Source organism: Taeniopygia guttata, chromosome 3 (assembly GCF_048771995.1).
Source record: "Taeniopygia guttata chromosome 3, bTaeGut7.mat, whole genome shotgun sequence".
Lineage (NCBI taxonomy): Eukaryota > Metazoa > Chordata > Aves > Passeriformes > Estrildidae > Taeniopygia > Taeniopygia guttata.
In genome coordinates this window covers 2,903,498-2,916,435 of record NC_133027.1, presented here as the reverse complement: position 1 = coordinate 2,916,435, position 12,938 = coordinate 2,903,498, and the positions used below count along the sequence as shown (strand labels likewise).

Here is a 12,938-nt window from a genome sequence, read left to right as displayed (position 1 = left end):
ATGTGGGGAGCAGAACTACACAAACAAGCATCTCGTTTGGACTGTGCTCAGTAAAGAATAGAGCTGAAGAAGGCAAGCAGATTTTTCATTTCTCCCAAACACATTTTAACAGAATCACAGAATGGTTTGGGTTCAACAGAACCTTAAAGATTATCTTGTTCCATCTCCTGCCACGGACAGGGACACCTTCCACTAGACTAGGCTACTCTAAAAAGAAATTAGTTTTGTTGTCTGCTTGACTTTTGTACAGACCATGAAAGCAAGAAGGAGCCTTTCTTTAAAGTCACCTTGAACTGGCTGAAATCCCTGATAGACTAAGGGCTTCACCCACACACAGGTCATGAGAATTTCAAGAATAAAGCCCTTTACAGGACTCACATTTGCACATTTTGCCAAACACTCTTCTCTGGTATCAGATTGATTTTTCCAAAGGTCTGGAGAAATAGTTTCTGACACCCCACAAAGAGCAGCCAAACTTTCTGATCTGATCCAATATGACACATTCCTCCCTAACCAGGATCACAGCGGAGTTTGGAATTGGCTCAGGCACTGCAGGTCAGTGCTGATGCCAGAAGGGTGATCCCACCAGCATTCCTGCTCCTGGTAATTTAAATCCTGGCTGGAAACCACGTTTTACTTCCATTCATGCAGGGTTAATTTTCAGCCTGAGCAGAGAACTTTGTGATTGCCAGAGTCAACACAAACAAAGAGCTTGTATCTGGCTGAAAGGTCGAGGAGGAGAAAATCACCCTTTTTCCTAACAGGGAAGTCAAATATTACTTAAGAGAAATTGTGCCACTACAGAAGAGGCACAAAACTGATGGGCTGAAAGTCCAAGTCCCTCTGTATAGGCAGCAAGGAGGTGCAAACAGGACCATGGTCAGGGTGCAATTTTAAGGAGACAGTCAGGTTTACATTCTAAAAAAAGTCTGGAAAGCTCTGAGGATGGCCCCATTAAAAAAAAAACAGGCAATACAAGCTTTGCCCTACACCTCTGAAAAAGTTAAAAAATAAAATTATCTACAAAGATTTTTTTTTTGCAGTATGTTTGGCATATCCCTTTCATCCCTCTTTTCTGTATCAATGACAGAGAAACAACATCTCAAGCACTTACAGAGCCATCCAGAGCAATCCTCTTATAGATCAGACCATCCCTGGGAGAGCAGGAATGCTGAGCAGGGCACTGGAGGCTGAGCAGAGATGACAGCCATATGCCACTTGGCAGAAGTCAGGGGGTTGTTTGTTGCTTTTTCAGTCTCCCAATTCTAATGAATTATAAAATAGAGCCTAAATTAACAGTCAGGAGGACTTTGTCAGGGCCCCACACTTTGGAGATGCTCATTGGGGAGGATCTCTTTCAACTGCTTGATTTGATCAAAGGTTCCTGCTTTTCAATTGACTTCTGTGCACTCCAGAGCTTCCCTAAACAAGAGCCAGGCTCCTTCCCAGGGACAACTTGAATCCCAGTGAGGTGTCAGTCTCTTCTAAAGGACAACTGCTTGGAAAGCAGGAGTTTTTGAATATTAATACACTCATACAATGATAAATAATAGTACTGGCAGTCTGTATTCTTCAGCAACTTGGTACCAACTAAACCAATACTGAAAGGTCTTAATCTGCCACAGAATGTACACTTTTGATGTTTAATGACATCACAACAATGAGACAAGTCCATTATCTCTGCTGGGGGTAGAAGAGGTGAAATAGTGTTACCCCAAATTCTGGAAAAATATCAAACACACTGAGCTTTTGTATTTTTCAATGAGAGCAGTACTCAAGAAGTTCAGTACTTGCTGTATGAGACACCGGATTCACTCAAAGATTGTGCTGAATTTCATGAACAAGAAATCTTCTCATTTACCTTCTTAGTCAAAATCTTCTCATTGACAGACAGAGTCCTGCATTCCCACAAGGCTGCCTGAATAAAACTCATTGTGTGCACACAGCTCAACCACAAAGGAGAAAAACATTGCAGGTCAGAGAGGTAACTCTCACTTCCAGAGTCTTTACATAAAGCCACATTTCCCACAACCATCTAAAAAGAGGGAGTTGGTGCAAATCAAGGCAAAGAAAGAATCCCAATTTAGATACCTTCTACCATCCCTACCTCAGAAAACAGAAATTTGACACTGGGAACTGTGGTTCAGGTTTTTCTCAAATCAAGAAATATTAATGAGGTGTGAAGAGCTTTGCAAAATTCTTGGACTGAGATTATAACATCAATATCACAGAATCACAGAATCATTTACTTTGAAAGAGACCTCCAAGACTTCCAATCTCCACCTTGTCACCAGCCCAGAGCACTGAGTGCCATGTCCAGTTCCAGCATTCCTTGGGCACTTTCAGGGATGGCGACTCCAACAGGAAGGGGACAGCCCCTTCCAAAGTTTGGCAGCCCCTTCCATGAAAAAATTCCTCCTGGTGTCCAACCTCCCGTGGTGCAGCATTAACAAACCATAAAAATACCCAGGTAAAGCAAACCATGCAAGGCTGGGGCGTGCAAAGTCTTCTGAGAACAATTCCATCTTTTCCAGGGGTAAAGTGATGCTCTCACGTTTGGCAAATTATTATGGAAGAACCACGTGGAAATTTTATTGATCCAAGCTTAGATGAAGGTTTGGGAGTGCTTCCACAAAGCACTGCCGTGCCACACAGATGCCTGACACAGTCGTGAAGTACTCCGGTGTGTCCATGGCTCGGTGTCACATGGAGACAGGAGCTCATTCCCAGAAGGAATTCAGTCACATTAGCATGGCCTCCTGCCTGGGCTAATTAGGTGATATTTCCCAGCTGCCAGAAATCCAAGAGTGAATCACACATCTGCCACATTCAGCCTTCTTCTGAAAGCACAGACTGGAACGGTGCTGAACTTCAGTTGTATGAGGATATAAAGACATAATGTCATGATTTTACTTTGGTTTAGAGCCAGAAAGAATCATAAATTCAGCTGATGAGTTTATCTGACCTGTTATCACAACTACTACACTTCATCCACATATCAGTGTGCCCAGATAATGACCCTCAGTCATCCTAAAGCCCTGAAGTCCTTCAGGCACTACCCTGTTCTCAGTAGGCCGTAGGCTGTGCCCAACCACTAACAAAGTCAAGACAACAGACATGGCAAAAGATTGACTAGATGGGTGTTGTCCAAATTATTTCATCAGAAATCTATTTCTCATACCTGGAAGATGAAGAAACATAAATTCCTGACCATCAGTTCCCATCTCTGGCAATCAGGATTAATCCAAACATATGAGTAAGACACGTGGACCAATTGTCCTGATGTATCTAAACAACCAGCCCATAAGAATCATGGAAACACAAAATGGTTTGGGTTGGAAGGGATCTTAAAAACCATCTCACTCCACACCCTGCCATAGGCAGGGACACCTTCCACTATCCCAGACTGCTCCAAGCCCCATCCAACCTGGCCTTGGACACTTCCAAGGATCCAGAGGCAGCTACAGCTTCTCTGGACACCCTGTGCCAAGGCCTCAGCACCCTCAGAGCCAATAATTCCTTGCCAATATCCCACCTAAACCTACTCCTTTTCAGTTTGAAGCCATTCTTCTTCTCCTGTCACTTCAGGCCCTTGTAAATGTTCCTCTCCCTCTTTCCTGTAGGCACCCGAAGGCCTCAATGATTTCGCCCTGATGATTCTCTTCTCCAGGATGAAAGAAAGAAGCCACCCTCTGGTTATGGCCAATTTCTGATAATCCAAAGAAAAAAGGAGCAAGAAAATTATCTGAAACCAAAAACGGGTAGGTCAGGAAGAAAAACTCTTTCATAAACTCTACAAGGAAACAAGGAAGGCTCAGCAGTGTGATTTGAGGGTGGAGATTGTCTTAGAATCACACAATCCTGGAATGGTTTCGAAGACACCTTAAAGATCACCTCATTTCAACCCCCTGCCATAGGAAGGGGTCTTTCACAATGCAGAACTCCAAGTTTTTCAGGAATTGTGCAGATGAATTATCCTGAACACAGCTCTAAAGGAGGGGTTGGAAAAGGAGGCTCATAAATCATCAGCATGGGCCACTGCATTAGACAGATTCACAGGATTCCTTCTCCTGACTGGAATCAAGCCCCTCTTTTAAAATGATGGATTATCCCATCTGAAAGACTCGAAAGGACGGTGATGGAAAAAGACTCCAATGTTTAATTACACTGAGGGATGTGAAGCTGCTTCATTCCATAGTGGAGCTTTCCAAACTCCAGCTCCCAGCTACTGCAGCTTGTCCTGGTTTATTTGGGTCAGCTGCTCAACCTGTCACAGGTATCTGCAAGGATGATTTGATCATGCAATCATAGAACATCTTGAGTTGGAAGAGACATACCAGGATCATTGATCCAATTCCTTGGGGTCTCCTAGGACACCCCAACAATTCCACCCTGTCACTGAGAGCATTGTCCAAATGCTCCTGGAGCTCTGGCAGCCCCAGGGCTGTGACCACTCCCTGGGGAGTTGTTTCAGTGCCCAACCACCCTCTAAAAGAAGAACATTTTCCTGATATCCAACCCACCCCACAATGACATGGTGTTCTCCCTCTTTGATGTGTTTATTCCCAGCACTGGGGCAGTTTTCTGCACTCTGTATCTTTTTTTGTCCTTCAAAGCCCCAGCAATATTTCCATAGACCCCTGAGATGGCAACAGAGGAACTGCACAAAATATTCTGATTTCCTGGCCCCGCAGACAGAAAATTCCTGACTCAAGCTCTTTCTATACAGGCAGAAGTTGCAATAACCACTTTGGGCTCGATGGAAGACACTTATCCACAATAGTCCCTGGATCTCTCTTTGAGTTTCTCTTTCCCAGGATGGTATCATATTTTGGAGGTATCAGCTGCAATTTTTTTGTTCCCAGATGCGGTAACAAGTGGCATAATCACGATGGCTGTTCAAATATTGAAATGAGTTACTTGTGTGCAGCGTTTCTGGGAAATGGGAGAAGGGATGAGGTTTATTGGAACTCTATAAACATGCAAAATGTTTTCTGCACACAGTTTCCCATTTCTGTTTGCACAGATGTGGGTCGTGTCAGCATAAAACCTCTGCCAAGAAGGATAAATTAAATCCAAAGGTTTGGATAAGGCAGATAAGTAGAACGATCCACTGGTGCCTCTGCATAGCATCTCTAACCCCTTTTTGCTCCCTTTTTCTAATCACAAAATATACTCAGTACTATTGAAAAATGTAAAATCCCAAGTTGTGATGAAGGATAAAGGGCCTGGGTAGAAATGAAATAAAATAAAGTAAAATAAAATAAAGCAAAATAAAATAAAATTTAAAAATTAAAATAAGGTTAAATTAAATTAAATTAAATTAAATTAAATTAAACTTAAAAAAACCAAAATAAAATAAAATAAAATAAAATAAAATAAAATAAAATAAAATAAAATAAAATAAAATAAAATAAAATAAAATAAAATAAAATAAAATGAAGCAAGATAAAATAGCATATAAAATATAAGATAACATAAAATAGAATAATAGAAATTTTGAAGACGCAAAGAAATACACTCTAATTGAAGAGACAAAAGAAATTACAGAATAAATTGTCATAATCAAAGTTGAAGAGAATTTTCCATTGTCTCCCGTGCCGATCTGTGGGAATTTTCCCAGCCCAGGCAGCTGTAAGGGAGGAGGGGCACTCAGAGCTTCTGTGCTCCCATTCTCCCTCTCCCTCTCTTTCTCTGTCAATAAATGTCTGCAATCATATTCCTGAGCTCCAGTGTGATTTCAAGGTTCATCTCTTCCATGCAGCTCAAACACTAATTATCCCAGCTGTAATTAGTAAGATAATTAAATACTGGCTCGCTCATCACTCTACCTTGTGTCGGGTCATGATTCTCCCAGAAGACCTTGAGCAGTTGCTCAAAGCTGATGTTTTGTGGCTCGAACACCACCCGGACGGCCTCAGTGTGCCCAGTTCTGCCTGCAAATTCAAAATAAAATCAGATTTTAGCAATGACAATTAGCCAGAGCACACTCAGGGTTTTGTCTCTGGATTCCAAGCACAGTCCTTTGGTTTTGTTTCATGTTTTCCTGAAAATACTCCGATTTAGCACCATTTATACCTGATCTTTTTTGCACAATATGCTATATTTATGTCAACTCTGCTAAATCTGTTTGTTCAGACAGGGCCATCATGAAATAAACTGTGCAGAGAGACAAGAAGAGAAAACAATTATGTTATTACAGCAGTTTGTTAGCTTAAAGAAGAAAAAATTAATATTTCTAACAAATATATTACTGAAAACAAGCAAAATATTTTAAATATTCTAAATAGAGCATTAAAGTATGAAAACCTTTATGTCTAAGCTGTCTTGACTGGGTTTTGTTTCTGTGGAGATATGGATAATATAATTGATTGTGAAATAATTATCATTACTATAAAATATCAATAATATTGATGATGATAAAAACAAATTTCAAGGGTGTGTTTACACAAGATCACACAAATAATTCCAAACTGTTTCACAATATCCAACAGGCTCAAAAGTGTCAAAGAAAGTCTGGCTGAATTTCAAATTCTATGACAGCAGAAATACAAGGAAGATTAGCAGATCTTACAAAACCATTATTTCTATTTTTCAGTTACACTTTGAATAATTTTTTTTTTCATTTCTGATGTGTTTATGACTCACAATATTATTGAAAGATCCAACATCTGATGGATCTGGCCATGTAATTAATTTAAATTTTATTTAATAGTGATATTGATGAGTGCTCAGACTTCTCAGGTGAGAGTCCACTGCACAAAGTGCATTTGATATTTTATATATGTTATATATTTTATAATTTAAAAATGAGACATTTTTGTTGTCATTACCTATTCATGAATGGGGGAAAAGAATCCCATCCTTCAATTAAATCATAAGATGTAAATATCAAAAGAATAAACTCGATCTGCCTTTTGCTGGGGACATATTAAGCTCCTTGATCACATTAGGGAGGTTTTTATTTAATTTACACCAGCACAAACTCCAGATTTATTCCACTAATTTCAACAGAATCGAGGAATTCCACAGAGGGTGAATCTGGCCCAGTGATGGCTCCTGAATGAGCTGACCCCAACAAGAAAAATCAGACTCTGTGAGTAACTGAGGAGGGTTCAGTAAAGGCATGAGGAGAAATTTGAATTTAAAAAAAACAGAGAGAAATAAAAATGATGCTGGGAAATATTAAAGAGCCACAATGGGGCAAAGTGTGACAGCATTTTATCAGTTAACGGAGCAGCTGAAACAAAACCTAAGCGAGGCACAGAGGGCTGGGCCAGCTGATAAAAGGGATTTGAAAGACTGGGATTAAATTTAGTCTGGAATGCAGAGGAGTAAAGGAGGACACATCTGAGATACCTGTAGTCTAAATTTGATAAAATCAAATTGCTCCCTATCTCAATGTAGCAAAGATAAGCTCAGTGAGATAAAAAAAGAATATCCAGGTTTCCTGGGAGCTGGAGTGAAGCCAAGTCCCCCTGTCCTGCAGGATGTCCCCAGATGTGACCCAATTCCTCTCTTCCCTTTACAGTGCAGGGAAGCACCTCATTACCTGAAGCCAAATTCAGATGGTGGGAAGCAGGAAGGAGCATCCATTCAGCAGAATAAAAACACAAGTTAGAGATAATTGGCTTAACAATGAAGTGAAATGTTCTTCAACAAGAATTGATGGCCACCTCAGGTCAGGGATGGAATTTATTCCAGATTTTGTGGTTTAACGTGGTCCATCAGCAAAAATAATTAATTTTGGTAGTGCCCAAATTGGGACTTTTGCTGCAGCTTGAGGGAAAAAAGGAGAGAACACAACCAGTGCTGTGTCCAGCCCTCCCAAGCCAACATCGTTCTCGTCAGTCATGAAGGTGCAGGGTGGGTGTGGCACATCTCTGTGGGTGTGGCATAGCAATTTGAGCAGAAAATGGGTGCGGCACATGTCTGTGGGCGTGGTACAGCAATTTGAGCAGAAAATGGGTGTGGCACATCTCTGTGGGCATGGCATAGCAATTTGAGCAGAAAATGGGTGTGCCACATGTCTGTGGGCGTGGCATAGCAATTCGAGCAGAAAATGGGTGTGGCACGTCTCTGTGGGCATGGCACAGCTATTTGAGTGGCAAACAAGGGCGTGGCACATATCTGTGGGTGTGGCACAGCACCTTGCGCGGCAGTTTGCACATCAGGGTTGCAGGTTTCCTCCTGATAGTGCGATTTTTAGTTTGTTGTTTGCTGTGGTTTTGTTGGTTGGTTGGTTTTGGGGTTTTTTGGGGGGTTTTTTTTGGGTTTTTTGGTAGTAATGGTTTTTGCATGATCAAAAACTTCAGTTAGTCAATGTGTATGTGACCAAATTGAACCTTCCTAAAAGGATGTGTCTGTCCAGACCCCTTCCTGTGAAGAGTGTTTGAGTTTATCAGGTTATTCTGGATGTTCCAGAAGAAGCCTGCCTGCGGTGTGAGCAGGAGAACAATCTCCTTTTGCTGGTGGCCAAGCTTAGGGAGGAAGTAAAAAGGCTAAGGAGTATTAGGGAAAGTGAAAGGGAAATAGATTGGTGGGGTTCTGCCCTTCCATCCTTGAGGGAGGTCCACCAGGAGTCTGAGGACTCCTATGCCTCCCACTGTCAAGCAGTAGGAGCACACACCTAATGTGGAGGGGTGTGGATGAAGGGATGAAGGGGAGTGGAAATGCGTCCCTACTCAAGGAGGTAACAAAAATTCCCCCAACCCCCATCACCTACTCAGGTACCACTTCAGAATAGGTATGAGGCCCTGGATGAGGAGGGTCAGCCAGATGATGGAGAAGAAAATCATTTGCCCAGTGAGCCTCCCAATTACACTTCATCTGTCGCAGAGATTGCCACCTCTGACATCAAAAAGAAAAGAAGGGTAATCACAGTGGGTGACTCCCTTCTGAGGGGAACAGAGGGCCCCATATATCAATCAGGTCTGCTGCCTCCCTGGGGCCTGGGTACAGAATATCTCTGAGAGACTGCCTGGGCTGATTCCGCCCTCTGTTACCCACTGCTGATACTCCAGGCTGGCAGTGATGAGATTGAAAAGAGGAGTGTCAGGGCAATTAAAAGGAACTTCAAGGCACTGGGTCAAGTGGTTGATAGGGCAGGAGCACAGGTAGTGTTCTGCTCAGTCCCTTTGGTGGCACAGAAAAATGATGAAAGGAATAGCAGAGACCACATTTATCAACAAGTGGCTCAAGAGTTGGTGTCATCAGCAGAATTTTGGGTTCTTTGATCATGGGGCAACTTTTCTGGCACCTGGCCTGCTGGAACTGGATGGGCTCCATCTCTCTGTTAAGGGCAGAAAGATTTTAGCTCAAGAACTGGCAGAACTCATTGAGAGGGCTTTAAACTAGGTTTGAAGGGGGAAGGGGATGCAGCTGGTCTCTCTGGAAGCAGGCCCAAGGATGGTAAGCCTGAGCTAGGGGTGAAATCACTAACCCAGCAGTGGTGGATTCACTATCCTTAGATGTGTTTAAAAAAAGATTGAATGTGGCACTCAGTGCCATGGTTTAGTCGAGGAGTCAGGGTATGGATTGGACTCAATGATTTTGAAGGTGTCTTCCAACCTAGTGATTCTGTGTGATACTGTGTGTGATTGTACAACTAAAATCAGATTAAAGAGTGGCTTCTGGCTTCAGTATTTTTATTTTTTGTAAGCCAACATGAAGCTTATGAAAGGTTTTTATCACTAAGGAGCAAATTACTGGTCTAAAATGAAAAGGTTTAGACCACAGGAAAGTTTCCTAAAGAACTTAAAAACAACAGAGGCTTTACCTTTCCCCCCAACTGAAACAGCAATTACACCTTGTCAACACTGCCTGCTCCTGCTAACCCAGAAGTTCAAAGGATCAGCCTCCTTTTTTTTCCCAGAATAAGGAAATAATGGTACTCCTCTGAGAACTATAGCCTGACCTCATGAAAAATATCCTCAGATGTGTGGCTAAGGGACTGTTAGAATAGATTTAAAATCAATATTCACCCTCAGGGGAAAAGAAAGCAAGTAATGCTGCTGGTCCTAGCAGATTCACCTCTCATTTTCCTCAAAGCCTTTCCACAATACAGTGGATTTTCTTTCTGCTGTGGCTATTCCTAATAACAATCTTGGCATTGGTGAATTTTTGCATTAGACTTGAGTCTGACTATGAACACAGAATAATCCCATTTTGTTTGTGTCACACACTTGGTAAATCCAATGCCAAAAGAACAAAGCATCAACCCAGCTCGCTACTCCTCTTTATGGTGAAAAAACAATTTAAATATTTCTAATCAAACCTTTTTTTTGTAAGAGTTATTAAAATTGAGAGGTAGCAATCAAAGAGAAACAATAAGCCCACTTGTTCTCCAAAAACCTGCGTGTCTTTAACATTCAACAGCCTGACACTGAGGAGCTGAAAGGATTTCAAATTAGTGAGTGGGAGATGTCATTCTCTCAGTGACATCCAGCTCTTCACCTTAGTGCCTCCTTCAGAATTCCTCCTGAAATGTCCACTTATATTGTCAGAGAGTCACCGTGTCCTCAGTTCACCCACTGCTTTTAATTAGCAGATCTTTAATATCCCACAGCAAAAGTTTGAACAAGTATGAACATTTCTAGAACCCTCAATGCCTGGATCACATTTTTTAAAATAATTTATGGAATTATAAATATAATTCCATGTGCTGCTCACTGTGCAAACAGAAACCCTTTGTCAGAGCCATTATCAGATTTCCAGTGCTGGCGCTCAGTTCCTTCAGCTCTGGAAGGGCTTTAACCATTGAAGAACCTCCCTGCACATAGGAAGACTTTATTACACCGAGGCAGAGTGGGCTGAGTGCCAAGAGCAGATTGTCTGTTTATCCTGGATCCATTTCCCACTTAGAAAACACGGCCGCTCCCAGAGGATTAACTCCAGCGAGCTCGTTCAGTGGGGATTCCATCCCTGGCAAAAACGTCCCTGCAAAGAGCAGGAGAAAAAGATGTCTGAGTGACACCTTTTCAATTCCTTTTCTTCCTAAGAGCATTTAGACTCTCACCTTCTTAATCATGTCCCAGGTGAGTGCCCAAACCGAGGGATTAGGGAAGAGAACTCATTCTTTTTAACTGGCTGGATCCAGGGAGCGTTTAATTATCTCCGGCAAAGTGGAGCAGCTTCCCAGGGCTGGATGGAGAGCTCCTCACCTGGGAGTCTCCCAGCAGCCACGTGGGTTTCACCTCCACCTGGCCCTGCCTCAGGTGAATTAAATTCTACAGTGCAAAAATTCCAAAACTACTCCCTCCTGCCTCAATTCCGCAATAAAAAAGGACCCAGCCCTTTTGAGAAATAATGTCCTGACTCCAGTAAATCACAGAATCCCACAATAGTTTGGATTGGAAGGGAGCACAAAGATTGTTTTGTTCCATTTATTTGTACTCAGGCCTATTTAACAGCTCTTCATTACAAGAATGGCCCAGAGTCTGAGGAACAACTTATCCATTACAGCTCCCACTCCCAATGTATTCCATAAAGAGCAGATACAACTTTTCACACATTTTTAAAGAGTTCTCAGAAAATAACTCCCTCTTTTCTCACCTCTTCCAGGAATCCCTGAACTGCCCCTGTGCTGGTCACACCAGCAACACAACCTCCTTGGGATCCCAGAATGATTGGGTGGGAAGTGACCTTAGAGATCACCCAGTGCCATGGGCAGGGACACCTTCCACTGTCCCAGGTTCCTCCAAGCCCCATCCAACCTGGTCTTGGACACTTCTAGGGATCCAGGGGCAGCCACAGCTTCTCTGGGCACCCTGTGCCAGGGCCATGATGCCAATGTGGAATGTAAAGAATCACAGCCAAACTTCAGCACTCACTGATTTGGGAGTTAAACCAAACTCTGTTATCCAAAGTCACAGCCCAAGTGAAAATGCAAATAATCCTAAAAAAAACGGTAATGGGAAGGTCTTTTGACCATCTCTTTCTCCAAACCAGCCTGGGAATTTTTACTAAGTCATAGTTATTGCTTCCAGAATTTCCAGCACCTTCCTATTCGTTAAATAAACAAACCAAAGGTTGAGCACTAAAACACTGAGAGCCCACATTCTACGTCCCCTTCGCTTTACATTATTACCTTCAAACCAATGAGGGTGAAAAGAATGGAAATAATCCCAGATTCATAGATTTTTAATAAGGGTCCACTAAAATATTTTTATTTGAACTCCTGCCCAACACCGAAAGAATTCCATGGAACGGACCCTTATTTCCCTTATTTTGTACTTCAACACTGGCACTAACATGTGGCTAATTTATTTTACCTCCTTCTTTATATTTTAAACCACTTTAATGACTTTACCAGCACTGAAGTAGGAGATAATGCTTGGTTTATTAACCACTGTGAATTTCTGCTTTAGAAAATATCATTCTTCAACTTCTCAGTGTGATCCACACTCTTTTTTTATTCAGTTTTATCAAAACATGTCAGTCCTCTCCAGCAAGAAGCCAATTTATCACTATGGGCTGGCCAGTCCTGCAGTTCTAAATCAAAATAAATTGTCCATAAATTCTAGAAACTTCCTCAAACTTCTGCCTGAACCACAGAAAATCGAGCATTTTCTAATACCTACAGAAAGTAGCTCATACAGCAGCTACAGTGTGGTGCCTCTGCAGAGAAAATGTTATTAAATTTTGTTTATTTGGTTTATTAGAGGACAGGTGAATCACCCAGACAATGAAAATTCATAAAGACAAGAAAATTTGCTGATAAAACAATGATCTTCTATTTTTGGTGCCTTCTAGAATCACTTAATTTTTTACCCCTTAAAAACAAAATCAAGAGAATAAAATTACCAATAAAAGATGGGGTTGGACATGCTGTTATTTTTACATTTTTCACAGAAATGCTCATATTTTTCAGTAAGCTACTTGAATGAAATTAAAAAAGATTGGCAGTTTTCACAAAAAAAGTGGGTTTATTTTTAAAA

At 41.6% G+C, this 12,938-nt stretch overlaps 1 protein-coding gene across 2 annotated transcripts in view; it reads right to left on the bottom strand.

Moving 5' to 3' along the window:
* Positions 1-12,938, bottom strand: part of MSRA (methionine sulfoxide reductase A) — a 227,530-nt gene that overhangs the window by 89,192 nt on the left and 125,400 nt on the right. For both annotated transcript variants that reach the window (XM_002187990.6, XM_012572944.5), the window contains exon 4: positions 5,832-5,936. In XM_002187990.6, coding sequence (XP_002188026.4) covers positions 5,832-5,936 — 105 coding nt within the window. The remainder of the gene's footprint in view (positions 1-5,831; positions 5,937-12,938) is intronic.